Source organism: Salmo salar, chromosome ssa16, assembly GCF_905237065.1.
Source record: "Salmo salar chromosome ssa16, Ssal_v3.1, whole genome shotgun sequence".
Classification (NCBI taxonomy): domain Eukaryota; kingdom Metazoa; phylum Chordata; class Actinopteri; order Salmoniformes; family Salmonidae; genus Salmo; species Salmo salar.
In genome coordinates this window covers 27,063,035-27,086,238 of record NC_059457.1, presented here as the reverse complement: position 1 = coordinate 27,086,238, position 23,204 = coordinate 27,063,035, and the positions used below count along the sequence as shown (strand labels likewise).

The 23,204-nt window shown below is 41.3% G+C and overlaps 1 protein-coding gene and 1 long non-coding RNA gene across 2 annotated transcripts in view; one reads left to right on the top strand and one right to left on the bottom strand.

Annotated features, from left to right (window-relative positions):
• Window positions 1-385: 385 nt before the first annotated feature.
• Window positions 386-23,204, bottom strand: part of LOC106573486 (uncharacterized) — a 30,058-nt gene continuing 7,239 nt past the window's right edge. Inside the window, exons 2-4 of the long non-coding RNA XR_001321356.2 lie at window positions 12,882-12,939; window positions 12,225-12,293; window positions 386-445 (exon numbers count right to left, since the gene is read on the bottom strand). This is a non-coding gene — a long non-coding RNA (uncharacterized lncRNA). The remainder of the gene's footprint in view (window positions 446-12,224; window positions 12,294-12,881; window positions 12,940-23,204) is intronic.
• On the top strand, window positions 14,557-17,112 carry LOC106573485 (ankyrin repeat domain-containing protein 34C-like). The gene has a single exon (XM_014148573.2). The coding sequence runs from the start codon at window positions 14,570-14,572 to the stop codon at window positions 16,139-16,141; it is 1,572 nt and encodes a 523-aa protein (XP_014004048.1). The 5' UTR covers window positions 14,557-14,569; the 3' UTR covers window positions 16,142-17,112.

Below are 23,204 nucleotides of genomic sequence, written 5' to 3'. Positions count from 1 at the left end.
GTGGCCCCCGGACAGGGCCAAACAGGCAGGATATAACCCCACCCACTTTGCCAAAGCACAGCCCCCACACCACTAGAGGGATGTAATAATAGTTTATCAACATTTTAAGCTAAACATTCTGATCTGTTATGTCAGCTTCATTGAGTAAAATAGTTTTTTTTCTGTTAGTGGTTGTATTAATTTGGGATCTAGCGCATCCCACAACTGTCCCAGACTATGTTTGGAATATTCATTTCTCGCACAGGATAGAAAAGGTCAACTTTTGTACTATGGGGAACAGTAGATTGACATAGGCTAATGCTTTTGCTGTTTGTTAGGCCTACTCATCTTGTTGGCTGACGAAAAGTAAATGTGGACAGTTCTTCCAATGTCTTCAATATGCACCTCAGAATTGGATAAGGACGTGCGTAGTCGCGTCCCCGATGTGTCTGTCCTCACTTGTAGCCTGTAAGAAAGACACAATCACGTGATGGAAAGCCATGAGTGAGAGGTTCTTCGGAGCATGCAGCACTCAGGGAGAAGGAAATTATCATTATTATATTCAGCCCAAGGGCACAACGGTCAGTGGCATTGATTTTTTTACTGGGAATTACAGCCACACAAAAGGGGATGGCGCCTGGAAATTCAACCCATTATCAAGTGCTTGTCAAATTGTGAATGAGAGACTGCAGCCTGCCAAAAAAAAATAAGCAGAGCTAATTTCTTTCAAGCAACTTTTTTCAAATCATCATTAGAGTCGCATCATTCAGCCTTAAATGTATTAAAAATCAGAACATATAGCTTAACGTTTGTAGAACAACTAAAGTTATATTCATAATTCTAAATTATGCATATATGTACACTCTAAAAACTTAAGATCCTCAAAGAACTTTGAAAAAAACTTTAGGGTTATTGGCACTGAAAATGCCCCCCAAAAGGTTCTTCCAAGAACCCCATGGGGTTCATTGAGAAACCTTAGTTGGTTGGGGTTCTTGCAGGAACCTAACTGCTCAACTGAAACATTTGGATTTCAAAGGGCAGCAGGTGCAAACACATAACTGAAAAATGTAAAGATCTTCTCAATTTAAGGTAATGTTTGTCCCTTGTATGATCTACATTGATATTGTTTTTTGATGATACCATCTATCTTTTCATATTTGTGCAAACCTTTCTAAATCAGAAAATGGACACAATTCAATTGAGATCAATAAACAAAGAGGAATATGTAGGCTATAATAATATGTTGAAGGCTAGCTGTGTCACACCCTGATCTGTTTCACCTGTCTTGCTCTTGTCTCCACCACCCTCCAGGTGTTTCCCATTTTACCCATTATCCCCTGAGCATTTATACCTGTATTTTCTGTTTTTCTGTTGTCAGTTCGTCTTGTCTCGTCAAGCCTAGCAGTGTGTTTTTCCGTACTCCGGTTCTCTTTAGTCCCTGTTTTCTAGTGCTTCCAGTTTTGACCATTCTGCCTGCCTTGACCTTGAGCCTGCCTGCCGTTCTGTACCTTACGGACCAGGGGTGTAGCCAGATTTTTTGGGGGGGATAGGCCTAGAGAAATTTGGATAGGCATTTTTTCTACTTGTTTATTACATTTATTTTGCGATGTGCACCGTATATTATTTCGTAATACAATCATTTTATACTAGTGCATAGTACTTTGAGCAACCTTGTTACATATATAAATAATTACCTATTCCAGCATATTAAAATAAGACCAGAACTTTAGACCAGTTGCCAACTTGCCAACTTGCCAAAAACATAAAACTCATCTTCAGGCACACTTTAATCTTGATGGGCAAACAAGCCTATATTTGATATTACCATTTATACCACGGCAGGCAGTAGTACTAAAAACAGGTACCTTACCTTTTAGTAGACGTATCATAAGGTGTGACCTACATTACAAGGCGCAGACGGTGAGGCTTTGAGTTGAATGTGGTGATGATTTCATCATAATCCAATGTATCTGTCAGTTCACGCTCAAAAGACAGCAAACTGAAGTGGTTCAGCCGGGCGCTTGTCATTGAGAAAAGTCTCTCCACACCGCATTGTCATTGAAAGTGTAACAATGATCCTTAACAGAGAGTTTATATTAGGGAAAATATCATCAGGGCAGCTAGTCAAGTACACTCATTATGGAGGAAAGTTTATTTTGCGACTCAACTGCTGAATAAAAACAGTGAATTCAGCATCCTCAACTGATATTGCATAATGATCGCATGTGGTCTTCAGCTGCTCTTTAAGGCAGGTTTGGGAATCTTTGGAAAAGGAGGCTGCCGCTTGCATGATCCCATATGCGTCTTCTTGAAATCTTGAGTTTAACTCGGTAATCTGTCTGTCTAGAATATTGTTCCAAAGTTGCCTCAGCTCACTGTCACTCTTGAAGCTGGATGTTTTCCCTAATGAAGTTGTGACTACGCTGTCTGCCAATTTTACAGGCAGTTTTCACTGCCGTGATGCGCTCCCATCCCAATTACTAATATCATGCTTAATCATCATCTCTTCAGTTAGCTTGAGAAATTTATCAAAGTCTCTCCCTGAGTTATCTCTGAACGTAGAAAAGCTGCTTTTGAGGATTTCAATTAAACCAAAATAGTCCGTCACAGATAATGTAAAGCTTTGTAATCTCTTGATAGCAAGATCACCAGTGTCAAACAATTTACTAAATGTGACTAACAGGAATAAAAACGTATTGTTCTGGATTTGTTGTAAGAGGGCATCGGCTTCTAATTTGGTTTGTCCACAAGCCTCTGAAAAATCTGCAAGAACTTCTAAAATGACATCTAGCAGTAACAGCATTTTACTCACAGACCCTGATTTTGAACTCCAACGTACAGCCGTGCGTCTTTCTAGCTCGATACATGGTCTATCAGGATGCAACTCTTTCTGTACTTCTATGAATGGAGCATGTCTGTGGGATCCACTCATAAATGTGTGTCGCTGGTTTACTGTGTCAAAAAAAGAACTGACATGTCGACACTTTTGCCGCGGTGTACAGAACCAAATTCAAAAACGGTGGGAGTTGCAATGCACATATAATGCTTGCTTAAATGATTGCTTTAGTAGGACACGTACCCCTCTGTTCCCTGACATGACTGAAGCGCCATCAACAACAACAAAAAACACACAGAGTGGGATCCAACTCCAGGGGTTGCAACACTTCAAGTATTTTCAGAGAAATTCCTTGTGCAGACAAATCAGCGGTTTCCATAAACCCAACAGCTCTTTCTTTAATCATTCCAGTATGAATGTATCGGATGCACACAGCAATAAGTTCTCGTTTAGATTGCTCTTTATATTAATCTACTAGTATGGCAAAATACATGGAAGGCACAGAATGACCTTAATCTGTGTCACTATCCAAAAGGTAATGCGCGAGCGCAATTCGAGACACAAAAAGTCAAAATGTTCCATTACCGTACTTAGAAGCATGTCAAACGCTGTTTAAAATAAATTGTTATGGTATTTTTAATGTAGAATTGCGATAATATTCCAACCCGGACAATAGTGTATTCATTCAAGGAGGAAAAGAAAAAACAGCGTGCTCGCGGGAACGCGCATATCCAATCTCTTTGTCCTCAGGCAGACCACTCAGTAACTGAGCTCCTATACTCTGCCCAGAGACAGGAGAAGGCTCAATCCACTTTCTGAAGGCTTTAAACAGCCAATGGAAGCCTTAGAAAGTGCAACGTAACAGCACAGATACTGTAGTTTCGAAAGGGACTAGAAAGAAGAACTACATTTCTCAGATCCTACACTTCCTGGTTGAATTTTTCTCAGGTTTTTGCCTGCCATATGAGTTCTGTTATACTCAGACACCATTCTAACAGTTTTAGAAACTTCAGAGTGTTTTCTATCCAAATCTACTAATAATATGCATATTCTCGTTTCTGGGCAAGAGTAGTAACCAGTTTAAAAATCAGGTATGTTTTTTCATCCGGCTGTGAAAATACTGCCCCCTAGCCATATCAGGTTAAGGTTTCGAGGCTGACATTTGGCAACTCGAACCTTCAGCTCCCTCCACAGATTTTCTATGGGATTAAGGTCTGGAGACTGGCTAGGCCACTCCAGGACTTAATGTGTTTCTTCTTGAGCCACTCCTTTGTTGCCTTGGCCGTGTGTTTTGGGTCATTGTCATGCTGGAATACCCATCCACGACCCATTTTCAATGCCCTGGCTGAGGGAAGGAGGTTCTCACCCAAGATTTGACGGTACATGGCCCCGTCCATCGTCCCTTTGATGCGGTGAAGTTGTCCTGTCCCTTTAGCAGAAAACCCCCCCCAGAGAATAATGTTTCCACCTCCATGTTTGACGGTGGGGATGGTGTTCTTGGGGTCATAGGCAGCACTCCTCCTCCTCCAAACACGGCGAGTTGAGTTGATGCCAAAGAGCTCCATTTTGGTCTCATCTGATCACAACACTTTCACCCAGTTGTCCTGTGAATCATTCAGATGTTAATTGGCAAACTTCAGAGGGGCATGTATATGTGCTTTCTTGAGCAAGGGGACCTTGCAGGTGCTGCAGGATTTCAGTCCTTCACGGCGTAGTGTGTTACCAATTGTTTTCTTGGTGACTATGGTCCCAGCTGCCTTGAGATCATTGACAAGATCCTCCCGTGTAGTTCTGGGCTGATTCCTCATCGTTCTCATGATCATTGCAACTCCACGAGGTGAGATCTTGCATGGAGCCCCAGGCCGAGGGAGATTGACAGTTCTTTTGTGTTTCTTCCATTTGCGAATAATCGCACCAACTGTTGTCACATTCTCACCAAGCTGCTTGGCGATGGTCTTGTAGCCCATTCCAGCCTTGTGTAGGTCTACAATCTTGTCCCTGACATCCTTGGAGAGCTCTTTGGTCTTGGCCATGGTGGAGAGTTTGGAATCTGATTGATTGATTGCTTCTGTGGACAGGTGTCTTTTATACAGGTAACAAACTGAGATTAGGAGCACTCCCTTTAAGAGTGTGCACACTTTAAGAGTGCTCCTAATCTCAGCTCATTACCTGTATAAAAGACACCTGGGAGCTAGAAATCTTTCTGATTGAGAGGGGGTCAAATACTTATTTCCCTCATTAAAATGCAAATCAATTTATAACATTTTTGACATGCGTTTTTCTGGATTTTTTTGTTGTTATTCTGTCTCTCACTGTTCAAATAAACCTACCATTAAAATTATAGACTGATAATTTCTTTGTCAGTGGGCAAACGTACAAAATCCGCAGGGGATCAAATACTTTTTCCTCTCACTGTACACATGGTTAGCAGATGTTATTGCGAGTGTAGTGAAATGCTAGTTCCGACAGCGCAGCAATATCTAACAAGTCCACAACAACTACCTAATACACACAAATCTAAGTAAAGGAATGGAATAAGAATATAGAAATGTAAATGTATGGATGCGCAATGACAGACTGGCATAGGCAAGATGCAATATATAGTATAAAATACAGTATATTCATATGAGATGAGTAATGCAAGATATGTAAACATGATTAAAGTGGCATTATTAAAGTGACTAGTGATCAATTTATTAAAGTGGCCAATGATTTCAAGTCTGTATGTAGACAGCAGCCTCTCTGTGTTAGTGATGACTGTTTAACAGTCTGATGGCCTTGAGATTGAAGCTGTTTTTCCAGTCTCTAGGTACCAGCTTTGATGCACCTGTACTGACCTCACCTTCCGGATGGTAGCGGGGGGAACAAGCAGCAGTGAAGAGGCGACTCCGGGATGCTGACCTTCTAGGCAGAGTTCCTCTGTCCAGTGTCTGTGTTCTTTTGCCCATCGTAATCTTTTCTTTTCATTGGCCATTCTGAGATATGGCTTTTTCTTTGCAACTCTGCCTAGAAGGCCAGCATCCCGGAGTCGCCTCTTCACTGTTGACGTTGAGACTGGTGTTTTGTGGGTACTATTTGATGAAGCTGCCAGTTGAGGACTTGTGAGGCGTCTGTTTCTCAAACTAGACACTAATGTACTTGTACTCTTGCTCAGTTGTGCACCGGGGCCTCCCACTCTTTCTATTCTGGTTAGAGCCAGTTTGCGCTGTTCTGTGAAGGGAGTAGTACCAGCATTGTAAGAGATCTTCAGTTTCTTGGCAATTACTTGCATGGAATAGTTCATTTCTCAGAACAAGAATAGACTGACGAGTTTCGGAAGAAAGTATTTGTTTCTGGCCATTTTGAGCTTGTAATCGAACCCACAAATGCTGATGCTCCAGATACTCAACTAGTCTAAAGGAGGGCCAGTTTTATTGATTTTTTAAATCAGCACAACCGTTTTCAGCTGTGCTAACATAATTGCAAAATAATTTTCTAATGATCACTTAGCCTTTTAAAATTATAAACTTGGATTAGCTAACACAATGTGCCATTGGAACACATGAGTGATGGTTGCTGATAATGGGCCTCTGTGTTCCTATGTAGATATTCCATAAAAAAAATCTGCTGTTTACAGTTACAATAGTCATTTACAACATTAACAATGTCTTCACTGTATTTCTGATCAATTTGATGTTATTTTAATGGACAAAAAATGTGCTTTTCTTTCAAAATCAGGGACATTTCTAAGTGACCACAAACTTTTGAAGGGTAGTGTACATTTGGCAACTATTCCACTTGCAGTCAGTAGCGCTACAGCAGATACTCTGGGAATCTGACAACAAGCGAAACATAAACAATGGTCTAACCTTAAAACACACAGTAGAACAATCTGAAGGTACATAAGATGCAGGTAGAATGCCTAACAACCATCGGCCTTATAGAGGATGGTCTCCAGGATTGTTGGACATGGTATCGCTGTGACCTATGGCATTACAGTCCTAGTTTTAGCATTTGACGGTTTGATTAATGCAGGCCAATGAGAGGTTATCTATTTCAATATGGAGTTTACTGTTAATAAGCAACCAATGCTAAACCTTTAGGCTTACTGCTTCGTTAGGAGGGATATTGAGGAGAAACTGAAAAATCCAACACAGAGGACATCAAAGCACCCACTCTGCAAAATGAGTACCAAACTCCTTGTTAGATATTCACCAATCTCCTAGGATACGGCCACCACACACAATAATCACCCAGCAAAAATGTTGCCTGTATAATGCTCTTGAATAATTCTCTTCTTAAACAATTACTGTTAGCCAGGAGAGGGGCAGGTGTTGGCCTGTACTGTGAGATCTGAGAGGACATCGGCAGAGTGAAGCAAGAGCGGAACCATTTCAAGGCTTCCGGTGTGACAGCATAACACATCTCAATATCAAAAGACAATAGGAAGGGGGACTGTAAATGGATCGTACATCAAGGGACATAATCTAATAAATGGAAGCAGAAATCCCTATATTATCCACTGCTTAGATCCAAATAACATAAGCAGAGGGTAACGGATTTGCAAAACATACAGGAAATGTTTCCCAAAACTGAAAAAGTAGGGAGGATATATAGGGCCAGGACCAAGCTGCAGCGGGGTTCATGCCATTTCATTGCTGTCACTGCCCACACATTCAGTTGATACAATCGCTGAGACACCAAATGCCATGAGAATGTCAGACTCACTTTTTAAAGAGACAACTGTCTCAGTTCCACAACCAACATCCATCTCTGTAACAACACAAAAAAATATGGGATATCTCTACCTGTTTTGGAAAAATATGTTAATAAATACTGTGGTGAGGTCTAAAGAAACCCCAGTTTAAGAGAGAATTCATCAAGAGAATGAAAATAACAAGCTCTTTTGATAATGAGTAGCATTGAAACAGCCCCTTCTAGAAAATATGCAGCTTGTTCTGTAAACCTTTTAAGTCCTCTCTGTTTGGACATGGAACAGAGGCAGATTTATTTCAATAGAAGTACACTATATATAAAAAAGTATGTGGAAATCCCTTCAAATGAGTGGATTTGACTATTTCAGCCACACCCACTGCTGACAGGTGTATACAAATCAAGCACACAGCCATGCAATCTCCTTAGACAAACCTTGGCAGTAGAATGGCCTTATTGAAGAGCTCAGTGACTTTCAAAGTAACATCGTCATAGGATGGCACCTTTCCAACAAGTCAGTTCATCAAATTTCTGCCCTGCTAGAGCTGACCTGGTCAACTGTAAGTGCTGTTATTGTAAAGTGGAAACTTCTAGGAGCAATAACAGCTCCGCTGTGAAGTGGTAGGCCACACAAGCTCAAAGAATGGGACCACCAAGTGCGTAGCGCATAAATATCACCACCGAGTTCCAAACTGCTTCTTGAAACAACATCAGCACAAGAACTGTTAGTCTGGAACCTCATTTTATTTTTCCTTTATTTAACTAGGCAAGTCATTTAAGAACAAATTATTATTTTCAATGACAGCCTAGGAACAGTGGGTTAACTGCCTTGTTCAGGGGCAGAACAACAGATTTTTACCTTCAGCTCGGGGATTCGATCTTGCAACCTTCCAGTTACTAGTCCAACGCTCTAACCACTAGGCTACTAGACAACCCCAAACAAATGCACCATGGAATGTTTCAAGAAAAAAAAACGCAGAATTTTTCTGGAGTGGCCAGCGTCGAGTCCAGATCTGAATCACATCCATAACCTGTGGCGAGAGCTAAAAACAGCAGTTGGTGGAGGGCACCCCTCAAATATTGAAGAATTAGAGCATTTTGCTGCTGAAAAGTGGGCCAAATTGCCAGTAGAGAGGTGCAGCAAGCTACAAGAAACATTTGTTGGCAGTTATCTTGGCCAATGGCTGTGCAACCAAGTATTAGCTCCAGGGTGCCAATACTTTTGTCCATGCCATTTGTCTTTATTTTCAAAAATAAAATGGTAAACTTAAGTTTACAAAACAAATTGTTCTGCATTGTTGAAATTCCAATAACATTGTAGATAAACATTATTTGTCAAGGGTGTGTATGGGAGGCGAATTCAGGTGCAGGAGAGCAGAGTGTAGTGAACAGGCGCACTTTAATTCCGTTCCAATAATCACAGCACATAAAAACAATAACGTGCCAAAAACATGGAACACAGCAAAAGTAAAGCGCCTGACAATATCCACAATACAAAACAAACAATTACACACAAAGACATGGAGGGGAACAGTGGACTAAATACATGCAGTAATTATGGAATGAAAACCAGGTATGTAATGGAACAAGACAAAACTAATGGAATATGAGAAATGGAGTGGCGATGGCTAGAAAGCCGGTGACGTCGATCGCCGCCCAAACAAGGAGAGGAGCCGACTTCGGCGGAAGTCGTGACAGTATTTCAATTGTTTTACTTATTTTAGAGGATATTTTAATTATTTAAGAAAACTGAAAGAGTGCCAATATATTTGGCCCCAACTGTACATAAATTATTTAATTTCTAAAACGGTAAGACGGGCAAAATGGATATGTATAAAAATACCCTAAAATAAAAGATGACATTCTGTACTGTCACATCATATGAAATATTTGATTTCAAATCCAAAATGATGGAGTACAGGGCCAAATGTACATCATAAGTTGGCATAGCATCTGAGTAGAATTCAAATTTCAACTGTCTCACTCAGTTTCACTCATGTTGATATCAGTTGATCATAAAAAAAAGACCATGCTAAACTAGTACAGAGATCTAACTTGTACATTATTATTTTGGGATATGTCTTGCTGTTTCCTACCATTAGATGTGATTCCATAAGACTGTATCTTGGGAAACCCGCCAGATCTCTTGGGATTTCATACTGAACTTGTTGTGGGTTGTCTAATTAAAACAAAATAAACTCTCAAATGTCTTAATTTTGAAAGATGTTGTTCCACTTATGTCAATCTTGAACTTTTCATAGGTATGATCCAGAAATACACCCCCTGTTCTTTTAGCCCATCGAGAAGCATCGCATGGTATCAGAGTCGAGAGACAAAATCCTATATTTAGAAGGAGGCAGTGCAGCAGGTGTGATGTTAGCCAATTAAACTCAACTCCAGGATGTACTTCACATCAACTGAGTTGAGCGGCGACCAATGTCCCCTCTCATTTTTTTCATCACTGAGCAAATTTCATCTCTGCTGAGCGCAAACTTCAACATTGTGAAAATTCTGTGCAACTTCCGGTGCGCATTTACTGTGACCGCTGAGGCCGTACCTGCTTTAAGTTAACAGTGGCCAAGTAGACTAATGTGGTTATTTGATCATAATGTAGGCCCTCCAGAGTGGCCTACCATCAAAAACAAAATGGATCCCATAACATTTTAACATAGAAATAGCTGATCTGTCATCCAGTCTACAATAGCAGCAAATGTGTGGTGTTCAATGTAGGCCTACATTCCATGATACTTTTGAAAAAGGCTTGACATTAATCTGTTAATCCACTTGTCCTTCAGACAAGAAGATGACTGAAAATGTTGTTGTTTGATGCAAGAAACCACTTTACAAATAAAAATGCATTATTATTCCCATAACATTATTAGAGAGAATCAGACAAATTATGCTACCCTCTGCCTTTTGGCTACGTAACTTAGTTAAGACTGTCTCAAAATACAACAGTGCCCCTATAAGACATAAAAAAAGCTCTTTACCTGACTGGCTTTTCAAAGATGACTAGAAAAGCACACATTATGTGCTCTTGTAGGAAGCAACCACTCCCCCATTGTTGACTAGAAATCAGCTATAACTGGGCTAATAACTCACTAACTAGCAAAGAATATGAACAAATGTGCACAGGTGGAAACATGCAGCTCTCACTTTGACATACTAACAAGCGCATCTACTCATGCTATAAACACAGTCTAGCTCAAAGTGAATGGCACAGATCCATATATGGTAACAACTATTTGCATGTAAGCTTACTGCAGCTCTGATTGGTTATGACAGACAGGTCTGTGTAGAGTACAGGCCTGAGTCATCCCAGTCAATGCAATTTAATCCTAGGCCAATGCGCTCTGCCTACTAGAAAATCTCTTACAGTTTTGTATACTAAGTCTTGCATAGTTCGTTTTGGTATGTAACATTGAAAGTGGCTAATATTGCATTGATTCGATCACAATTCCCACAGTAAAGGGAAATGTTGATAGTGTTAACTAAAGGGGAAAACTAGAAAGTTGAGTGAAGTTCAATCTCATGCATCTCTGCATGAGCAGAAATGTCTTCTGCGTGGCGCGCATGCGTGCAGCTTAGAGGGAACATTGGCATCGACTAGTGTGTGCTGACATCACATGAAAAAAAATAGATTTCAGCACACAAAAATACTGTGTAATTGCGTGCTATTCTTTGGGTGCTGAAATCCGTAGTTTTTATCAAAACTTAATTTTACGTGATGTCGGAGCTCCAGTCCACCCACACTAGTTGCCCCTCAACTTCGTGGATGTGATGTATATCGGGGAGTTGAGTTTAATTGGCTAGTGCGATGTAAGATATCTGAAGATGGGAACTTGTCCCATGGGTGACAGCGCTTATGCTCTCTGTTTTCATTATTTATTTCCCCTTTAATATGCAGCAGACGACAGCAGCGTTGGGGCAAAGATCATATGGAGACTGCTGATGTCTGTAGTTCCCAAGTTAATGAACGCGCTTAGACCGGTAAGCTTGGGGAATATGGCTTTGCCCTGTGTTATGATCCCCACTCCATAATCTACCTCCCTGAAGTGGCACCAGTGTGGATTGACTAGCCCCTCACCTCAAAATGATACCGACTGTCTTATTTCAGCATCTACATTATTCTAATTATCATGGTATATTACAGCCTCCCTGCTTACACCCACCAACAAAGATCCCTTTTTGTTGCTTGACAACACTCATTAGAACACCTTTACTCCATTATATTTTACCTATTTTTTACCTCTCAGAGATCTACATCTAGGCAATGCCCTTTCCTTGGATTACCTCTCCTGTTTAAGAGGTGTCTGTACCAAGAATCATGTGGACTGTTTCTACACAGAATAGCCAGACAGCCATAATGACTTTCTATCAGTTCCTGGGATGAACACAAGCATGGAAGTAGGTGACTCCCTGCTGTTCCATAAACCACCTCTCCCATGTGCCTCCCTGGTAAATAACAACATTTCCCAGGAGTCTGTCAAGCAATCACTAGGGGGGGAAAATCACTGACATCCTTGACTGTTAAAGTCCTGCAACATCAGAGTAGTGATAAATCTGTCCCCTATGAGGAAAAATGCAGGGGTCATAAGGGCTAATGATCAATGGGCTTTGGGATTCTTTGTGCAAATGGAAAACATCAACAAATACATTTGGGTAAATGACATAAGAGCCCTCCTGTTTCTTGGTGCAATGTTATTGTTCTGATTACCTGTTCCTTGCAAAGCTGAGAACTCCATAGCTCTCATCAGGAACTGCTTCTCTGCTGTCTCATAGCAACCTATAAATAGAAATGTCCCTATTAGGCAGTATGGCTGAGATGGCTGGAACAAGTTGTGGCCCCTTTAATTGTGCTGTAAACATGTCCTGTTTTCAAGATGATGATTTACCCATTATTTTTGCAATATAATAAATCCAAGACAAAAATGTAAAAAAAACATCTGCAATGTGTATTCAAGAAATAAACATGAGTGTATTTGTTTTTGTGTTCAGGAGGGCTAAATATTGCAACCAAATTACAATTTTGATGTCTTGGACATGTGGACACCCTGAGATGACATCAGCACAAGTCTTCCACTTCTGTCATAGGGCAGACAAGTGACAGCCACCTTCCCTGGCTCAACATCTGTGATGTTAATATGAATGATCGCATGAAACTGTATAACTTCCAGTGTTCAAAAATATTCAATTATACTTTTTGTATATACTGAATCTTGATTCTCCCTATGTTGTGGGAGTGGGACATAAGCTAATCTATAAAAAAAATGTTGTCATTATATATAAACATGTGTTATAAAACTGTGAACCTTTCCATTTTATTGGAAGGTAGAACTGGATTGTTTGTGTGATGCATGACAGAGGTTCTCACCAGACGCAATCTTTATTTTTGTCGACTCTGACGTCAAGAAAATGCACGTTTCATTCACCTGGCAAAAAAAAATAAGTTATTTACAACCTCAGTATCTTGAGGTTGTGGTTATTGAATGCGCAGTGAAAGGAATGCTGCCTAATGGATTGATTTAGTGCGTTTCCATAACAAAAGCGAGGAGCATGATGCGTTATGCTGCCAGAGCTCTGAACCTAAACCAGGACAGTATTTGAGAAGCTCCGAATAAATTCAGGGACTATAAAAGAAGAACCTTGTATTTTCATTTTTTTCCCATTATGTTTCAGGGTCGCTAATGACAAAACATTGGGACACCTTTGAACATGACAAGCCTGCATCAGGTAAGATAAGTGGTGGAATGACACTTACACCTTCTTGATATCTTGAACATAAGAATATGTGGATTAATGCAGGTTATTTTCACACAAAAAACCGTAGTCTACGTATTAATATACTATTCATGTAATGTCCAATATCCAAGGCTTCATACCAACATTTTAAAGCCCACACACTTTTGAGTAGACTAGTATACTATAATTCGACAATGGAAGAGAGTTTAGCTAATGAGAATATTAAATGTGAGGAGTCCATGGTTATGCGAGGAGTCAAAATAACACTTTAAATTGTGGTCCTTCAGGTTACTTGTGTTGATAACAAGTTTGCTGTTATTTTAACGACATAAAGGAATCATAGTAAATACTATATGTCTGTAAAAAAAAGTCGCCTAAATTGTACAACAGATTAGGAATGTTGTAGTGAAACGTTTTCTAACAGATGCGCGTCTCTAACACAAGTTATCCAAAATGAGGCCAATGGACAGCGACGCGGTATAGCCTAGTCGAATGGGAATCTATTCAACAGATAATGCACGTTAGGTAGCCTACCCGAAGAAGACACATTTTAGTTGTCGTTGAATCGAGTACGAAAAAATAATCTGAACATTACATAGATGTTTTTGCGGAAAACATGTGACCCGACTCAACTCTTCAAGGATGATTAACGCTTATGGTGACGATGTTTTTTTCTACAACCATATGATTATCTCAATATGTCATGTTATTTATTATTGGTCTTTTATGATCGAAAAGTTCAACTAATTAATTTATAGGCTTGGATCTGGGATTAATTGGTCAATTACAGAGCAACATTAACAAAATAACATTACAATATTGAATACTAGGCTATTGCCCATCTACATCTAACAAGCAATACATTCAAGATAAATGGCTTGATTACATATAGGCTATAATGCACATTCTTCCATCGAATTGATGTTTTACACAGGGATATGGAAGCTTACAGAAGATACAAGTTTAGGCCCCTATTCACAAAATTATATATTTTTCGTTGCCACTAGCACAGTTTACTGTTTTGACAATAAAACGACCTAAATAGGTATAAAGTTCCTTCCACAATTTCCATACCTGTTCATGTCTTAATAAAATAGATTTTTAGCACACAGACTGCCTCCTGGTGGTAGTCTTAGGAGAGGCTTGGAAAGTATCCATTGTGCTTGTGTGTTTGTGATAATACTAGATGGATGAATCAGTAAGCCGACCTATATATTAAGCAAAATATCATGCAAAATAATCTATGCTTTGTTTGAAGGGCTGCAGGTTGTGACTGCCTTTCACCGCTGAGGGAGGGCACTATCTGTGGTTGTCTTGGCGATGATGGCAGACATACTAGAGCTGCGGACAGACGGGAACTCTCTCCTGAAGGCGGTGTGGCTCCGACGCCTGCGGCTCACCAGGGTCCTGCTGGATGGGGGTGCCTACATCAATGAGAGCAACGAGCAAGGAGAGACACCGCTCATGGTGGCCTGCATGTCCAAACACAATGACCCGCAGAGCGTCAGTAAGGCAAAGCTGGTTAAGTACCTACTGGATAACAAGGCTGATCCCAACATCCAGGATAAAGCAGGCCGGACAGCCCTGATGCACGCCTGCAGCCAGAGGGCGGGACATGAGGTGGTGTCCCACCTGTTGACCAATGGGGCAGACCCAAGTCTGGAAGACAGGAGTGGGGCCTCTGCTCTGGTCTATGCCATTAACGCAGACGATAAGGAGACCCTAAAGGGTCTCCTAGATGCATGTAAAGCCAAGGGCAAAGAGGTCATCATTATCACCACAGACAAGTCACCCTCTGGCACCAAAACCACAAAGCAGTACCTGAATGCCCCCCCTTCCCCAGAGCTAGAGGATAAGGGCTCCCCTGCATTTTGCACCACTCCCTCTGACATTGAGCTCAACACCTCCTCCTCACCTAACTCAGCCGAGCAGCACAACACTATCTTCAGTTTCCAGACAAAGTTGAAAACATCGTCCAGCACAGCAGCAAAGCTTCCCAATGGGCCGACTTCTCCCACACGGCGACCAGCCAACCCCAAGCGTGCTCGTTTACCCCAGCTGAAGCGTCTGCAGTCAGAGCCCTGGGGGCTGATCGCTCCCTCTGTCCTCGCTACAGCTGCGGCCCACGAGGAGAGTAAGAGAACCACCTCTGATGAGGACGTTGTCACAGGCATCAATGGACTTTCTCTGTCCAAGCGATCGACTCTGTCTCGACAAAACAGTGTGGATGGCAAGGATGTGTTTTTTCCACAAATTTTGTCCTCATTATCTGTCCCTCCAACTTCCAAATCGGCATATGAGAGGAGTCTGTGTCAGCAGCACCAGCCCCTAGCCCGGCGTAGCACCGTCCCTGCAGAGCAGGACAGTAGCAGTAACACTGGGCCAGACAGTTTGAGAGACACGGTCTACAGGAGATGGCTGGGCACTGACCACTATGACTCAGACTCCCAGCTGTACTCAGACTGTGGCATGCTGGACTCTCCTAAGGTTCCTCTAGAAAGGAAGAAACTCAATGGGTCTCCATTAGCCATGCTGACCAACTCCAGGGAGTCCCTAGACATCAACAACAGCACGTCATCTCTCAGCACAGCACGACGGTGCGCACCAGGCCTCCTGGAGAGGCGAGGCTCAGGGACCCTGCTGCTGGACTACATTTCCCATACCCGGCCTGGCCATCTACCCCCCCTGAACTTCAACCCCAACCCTCCCATACCTGACATTGGAACCAGCAGCAAGCCCTCGTCGCCTCTTGCCTCAGGTTTCAGATCAATAGCTCCAGTAGCAGCAAACTCACCAAATAGAGGCCAGCTCAAGTCAAAGAAGAAACTTGTAAGGAGGCACTCTATGCAAGTGGAGCAAATGAAACAACTCTCTGCTTTTGAGGAGCTGTAGTGGGACTCATTGTTTGTAGATGTAACAATGTTCACCACATCATTTTTTAAAACTTTTCTAAAGGAAATGTCCTGATTTTGTAGATTTTTATTTTTATTTCAACCTTTCCTCTTAGAAAACCAGTGTAACAAGAATATAACTTGCTTATACAGTTGTAAATGTTATGAATGCTCTTAGAATATCAGCACCACCTATTCAACATTACAGGTTAGACACTAGCAACATCTCAAGGTAACAACTGATGTCTGAGAGATTCAAAAGCATTACATTTCTAGACATTTAAAAATCACAAAAACTATTTGAATGTAACAATATGAATAATAATTATTTGTTGGCCAATCAAGTCCTTTAGATGTGCAATCCTAAGGACACATACAGTAGGAGGTACATGTGTAGCCAACAAGCCAGCTGGTTGTGTAGAATTATGTTATTCATTCAAAATGCAGATGGGCTTACTAGAAATACAAAAAAATGTGTTGTTATGTTTTGTATGTTGTAGCTCTAGTATGAAAGGGAGTTGGATTGTTTTGTAGTAAACTTGTATACAGTGCCTTCAAGACAAATTATCGGAAAAGAAGGTGGATCAAAAAGTTATTTATAAGTTCCAATGCAACCAAAAGGTGTTTTGTTTTAGTGCCGTTGGTTTCCTGCCAAATTTGAAAGGCTCAGAAAACATACAAATCCTATGACTTATATGCCTTAAGTACAATTAAAGAGATTATGGAAATCAGCACTTCATTATCGTAAATTCTAAATTGCCCAAGAGAAAAATAAATATTGTTTCTCCAAATGTTTTGTAGATAGAGCAGGACATGTATTTTCATACATCAGTTCCATGACAAAACAACATAAACTCAGCAAAAAAAGAAACGTCCTCTCACTGTCAACTGCGTTCATTTTCAGCAAACTTAACACGTGTAAATATTTGTATGAACATAACAAGATTCAACAACAGTCATAAATTGAACAAGTTCCACAGACATGTGTCCCTGAACAAAGGGGGGGCGGGGGGGGGGGTCAAAATCTAAAGTAACAGTCAGTATCTGGTGTGGCCACCAGCTGCATTAAGTACTGCAGTGCATCTCCTCCTCATGGACTATACCAGATTTGCCCGTTTTTGCCGTGAGATGTTACCCCACTCTTCCACCAAGGCACCTGCAAGTTCCCAGACATTTCTGGGGGGAATGGCCCTGGCCCTCACCGTCCGATCCAACAGGTGCCAGATGTGCTCAATGGGATTGAGATCCGTGCTCTTCGCTGGCCATGGCAGAACACTGACATTCCTGTCTTGCAGGAAATCACACACAGAACGAGCAGTGTGGCTGGTGGCATTGTCATGCTGGAGGGTCATGTCAGGATGAGCCTGCAGGAAGGGTACCACATGAGGGAGGAGGATGTCTTCCCTGTAACGCACAGTGTTGAGATTGCCTGCAATGACAACAAGCTCAGTCCGATGATGCTGTTACACACCGCCCCAGACCATGACGAACCCTCCACCTCCAAATCGATCCCACTCCAGAGTACAGGCCTCGGTGTAACGCTCAATCCTTCGACGATAAATGCGAATCCGAACATCACCCATGGTGAGACAAAACAGCGACTCGTCAGTGAAGAGCACTTTTTGCCAGTCCTGTCTGGTCCAGCAACGGTGGGTTTGTGCCCATAGGCGACGTTGTTGCCGGTGATGTCTGGTGAGGACAGGCCTACAAGCCCTCAGTCCAGCCTCTCTCAGCCTATTGCGGACAGTCTGAGCACTGATGGAGGGATTGTGCGTTCCTGGTGTAACTCAGGCAGTTGTTGTTGCCATCCTGTACCTGTCCCGCAGGTGTGATGTTCGGATGTACCGGTCCTGTGCAGGTGTCGTTACACGTGGTCTGCCACTGCGAGGACGATCAGCTGTCCGTGCTGTCTCCCTGTAGTGCTGTCTTAGGCGTCTCACAGTACGGACATTGCAATTTATTGCCCTGGCCACATCTGCAGTCCTCATGTCTCCTTGCAGCATGCCTAAGGCACGTTCACACAGATGAGCAGGGACCCTGGGCATCTTTCAGAGTCAGTAAAAAGGCCTCTTTAGTGTCCTAAGTTTTCATAACTGTGACCTTAATTGCCTACCGTCTCTAAGCTGTTAGTGTCTTAACAACCGTTCCACAGGTGCATGTTCATTAATTGTTTATGGTTCATTGAACAAGCATGGGAAACAGTGTTTAAACCCTTTACAATGAAGATCTGTGAAGTTATTTGGATTTTTACAAACTATCTTTGAAAGACAGGGTCCTGAAAAAGGGACGCTTCTTTTTTTGCTGAGTTTAATATCTGGACACTACAAACGTAAATACAGACTTTAGTGGTTGTTGTTCCCCTAGAATATAATTTACACTTATGGCAATTGAAGTAAAAGTTAATACAGCTGCCATGTAACTTAACTGTGAGATATTCCTTCTGTTTAAACATATTTTGATGCATAGTATTTTTGTATGTAGTTTGCTGTATATTCTAAATAAATGTCTCTAAAGCACTTGTCATTCAACAGTTTCTTACCAAATGCAATGATTTTGAATGCATTTCACTTACAGAGTTCATCATCATCAGATTGTAATATGTGTTGACTGCTGTGTATAGTTTCATTCTAAAGGCTAGGTCAGTCCTGGTGGTAATCAGGTCCATCATGCCAGACCAACCATGGAGGCACTCAAGTCCCACAGCTTCTTGGCAGCTGCCCTGAGGGGCCACAGTTTTTGAGGTGCAGTCACTTTAGCTAGGATAGAAAAAAAGTCAACTGCAATGTCTCTCCTGCCCTCTATCCACCATTCATAGTGACAATAGCGGTTGGTGGATTGTTCGTCCAGATCTGCAATAGGCTAACTAGCAATCATACCACACAGCTCAAAAAGCTCCCCTATTGATCTTGTTTAGGGACAATACAATTATCCTACCTAAACTAGCCTAAAGCACCACAATGCAATGAACAATTGCATTATTATTTTCAAGGGAGTACAACATTGTACTCTAGGCTGCAGTGAAAATCTCATTTGAATATTGGAGCAAAAGCGCTGTGATTTGAATGTTTCATTCCAATTGGATCAGTTGTGGGCCTACTCTCTGCAGTTTATAAGGTTTAGAAAGGCACAGTAGCAGGCCAGTCTGGCTGTATTCTTATTTCTGATACTGAGATGCACTGTCTGTTGTGGATCATCATTCTCCCAAGTCGTCCTTTAATAATGTGGCTACATATGCTCCAAGCATGCCCAGTTATTCAGGAAAGCCTAAAGAACACTAGCATCATAATGTTGAAAATCTGATTGCCCTTAGCTGATCATTCTCTGCAGCCAGCTCTGATCGTAGTGTAGTGAAACAGGCAGGGAGAGTGAGCTCATCGGTGGTGGTCAGTGAACCCTCAACCTTCTGGCCCGTAGCCCTGCTTGGCATCTACTGTGCCACTTCAGCATGCTGAAGTGGAAAGTAGATATCCACGTATATAAACACAGGGTCTCTACAGTTATTATTATTTTGGTCTTGAACATTATTTGTAGTTAATTCTGTGGCGGAGGGAGTGCAATTTGTTTTACAGTACAAGGAGAGGGTCAAGTAAATGTCCCTTAATACAACTCAACTCCTTAAGTCTATTTTTTTGCATGGGTTGCATTGCAATCTGCTTCCGCCTATGTCGGCCATCTGCATCTGCGTTGGAAGGTGGCCGAGCTACAGTGGTGTTTGTCAGACCTTGAGACATCCCGAAATTTGGTCTTATCACGAAAACGTCTGTAGCGTCCGAACGGTTTGGCCTACAAACTATTATAGAAATATGAGACTCTCACGAACACAATGGTGTTCTCCGATTTGCTCTACGGCACCCACAAGTGTCACAGGACTCGTCTGAAGGGAACGCATACAAATTAATGGAAGTATGGAGGTAGTTTTGTGGCAACAAAAATAAAGTGTATGTCCTAGATATAGGACAGACACTTCAGAACTTTATTATTTTTCGGTATTTATGAATGTCTTATTCAATGCGTTTCTATGGGCTATAGTAGTAAAGGTCAAGGAAAATATTATATGCCCCCAAAAATATACCTAAAGGGGTCCTAAAATTCCTAATCAAATAGTTAAATGATCCATGGTATGACCATGTTAAAACTATTCCATGTGTTAGCTTTATGCATCTGTTCAGAGAAAGAGATGAAGCCTGGGCCAAGTCTCATAGAACCAAAGATCAGACTGATTGGGAATCTTATAGAAAAATTAAGAAACGCCAGTAAAACTAAAATTAGAAATGCAAAAGCCTTGTTCTACATGGATAGTCTTATAAAGAATTAAAAAATAAGCACAGCAGTTTTGTTAATACACATACTGTATTACCTTTTAAAATAGGTTAAATAATCAACCCATTCAGCAACTAATCCTCCAGGACATTCATGAGCCAGCAGATATAGCTTATGTTTTTAATCACTATTTCTCACCTATTAGCTCATCTGTTACCTCAAATAATAATTCCACCCATAATTCCATTCATGCTACAGTGCCTTCGAAAAATTCAGACCCCTTCCCTTTTTCCACATTTTGTGACGTTACAGCCTTATTCTAAAATTGATTAAATAAAACATTTGTCATCAATCTACACACAATGACCCATAATTCCAAAGGAAAAACAGAGAGCTCCGAGACAGCATTATGTTGAGGCACAGATCTGGGGAAAGGTACCAAAAAGGTTCTGCAGCATTGAAGGTCCCCAAGAACACAGTGGCCTCCATCATTCTTAAATGGAAGAATTTTGGAACCACCAAGACTCTTCCTAGAGCTGGCTGACCGGCCAAACTGAGCAATCGGGGGCGAAGGGCCTTGGTCAGGGAGGTGACCAAGAACCCGATGGTCACGCTGACATAGCTCTAGAGTTCCTCCACCAATCTGGCAGATGGAAGCCACTCCTCAGTAAAAAGGCACATGACAGCCTGCTTGGAGTTTGCCAAAAGGCACCTAAAGGACTCTCAGACCATGAGAAACAAGATTCTCTGCTCTGATGAACCCAAGATTGAACTCTTTGGCCTGAATGCCAAGCATTACTTCTGGAGGAAATCTGACACCATCTCTACGGTTAAGCATGGTGGCAGCATCATGCTGTGGGGATGTTTTTCAGTGGCAGGGACTGGGTGACTAGTCAGGATAGATGGAAAAATGAACGGAGCAAAGACATACAGAGACATCCTTGATGAAAACCTGCTCCAGAGCACTCAGGACCTCAGACTGGGGCGAAGGTTCACCTTCCAAAAGGACAATGACCTTAAGCACACAGCCAAGACAATGCAGGAGAGGCTTCAGGACAAGTCTCTGAATGTCCTTGAGTGCCCAGCCAGAGCCCAGACTTAAACCCGATCTAACATCTCTGGAGAGACCTGAAAATAGCTGTGCAGCGACACTCCCCATCCAACCTGACGGTGCTTGAGAGCTTCTGCAGTGAAGAATGGGAGAAACTCCCCAAATATAGGTATGCCAAGTTTGTAGCGTCATACCCATGAAGATTTGAGGCTGTAATCGCTGCCAAAGGTGCTCCAACAAAGTAAAAGGTTTCTGAATACTTACATAAATGTGATATTTCAGTTTTTTTTTTATACATTTGCAAACATTTCTAAAAACATATTTTCACTTTGTCATTATGGAGTATTGTGTTTAGATTGAAGAGAAGAAAACAATTATTTCATCCATCTCAGAATAAGGCTGTAAAGTAACAAAATGTGGTAAAAGGGGTCTGAATACTTCCCCAATGCTCTGTAGGTATTTTTTTAATGTATTTTTATTTAACCTTTATTTAGCTAGGCAAGTCAGTTAAGAACAAATTCTTATTTACAATGATGGCCTACCCCGGCCAAACCCGGACGACGCTGGGCCAATTGTGTGCCGCCCTATGGCACTCCCAATCACGGCCGGATGTGATACAGCCTGGACACTTGGAACCAGGAGATCAACACCGCAAATCAGAAATGTAACTTTATAAAGATTAAACCAACTGATATACTGCCTCTCCTCAATTAAATTAATATCAAGAAAGGAGCTGTCCTGGATGGACTGGAACCCATATTTATAAAGTGTGCTGCTAATGTTATAATGTATCCTCTAGTCTAGCCGATCTATTCTACATGTCTTTAACAACTGGTGAAATACCTTTTGTATGGAAATGTACCCAACTGACCCCTCTTCCTTAGGCTCACATATCTATAGACCTATATCAGTAATCAGTAATTGTCTTTGAGAAATTAATACATTACCAAATATCTCAATACCTAGAAGTAAATTTCACCCTTTCAATCTGGCTTTAGACCGAACAATTCTACTACTACAGCATTAGTGACACTAAAATATATATCATCTGACCAACGAAAACTAAATGGTGCCATTTTTATTGATTAATCAAATGCATTTGATTTAGTTGATTATTCTGTCCCAATGGTCACAGATGTCAGTTCAATGTCTAGGTTTGATTTGCATTTGGTTGAGTTGTCAACTAATGTGAACTCAATAAAAAAATTCACCATGGATTTAGGTTAAAAGTTGGGTGAAAAAGACAAAACGCCCTTACGTTGATGACTTTTTGCAAATCCAATCAGTTTATCACGTTGATTCAACGTCATCACATGGAATGGTTGTGTTGAAATTATGTGGAAACAACATTGATTCCCAGTGGGATCTTACTAGGCAAACTTTAAAACATTGGTTTTACTAACATTTGACTAAACTGGATCCATACATATCTTATGACAAGAGAAGGACACAAATCACTACTTCTGGACTCCGTAGAGGAGTACCTCAAGGCTCAGTATTGGCCCCCCTTCTTTTCTCTATATTCAAAAATGAATTGCCTCTAACTTGTCAGAATTCACATGTTCACTTATATGCTGATGATACTTTTAATTGATACTAGTAATTTTTTCAACAATTGTTTGACAGATTATTTCACATATAATTCACTGTATCACAATTTCAGTGGGTCAGAAGTTTACATACACTAAGTTGACTGTGCCATTAATCAGCTTGGAAAATTCCAGAAAATGATGTCATGGCTTTAGAAGCTTCT

Bases quoted from the DNA above. Each gene is read 5' to 3' on its own strand.
- LOC106573485 (XM_014148573.2), top strand. From the start codon at position 14,570: ATGATGGCAGACATACTAGAGCTGCGGACAGACGGGAACTCTCTCCTG.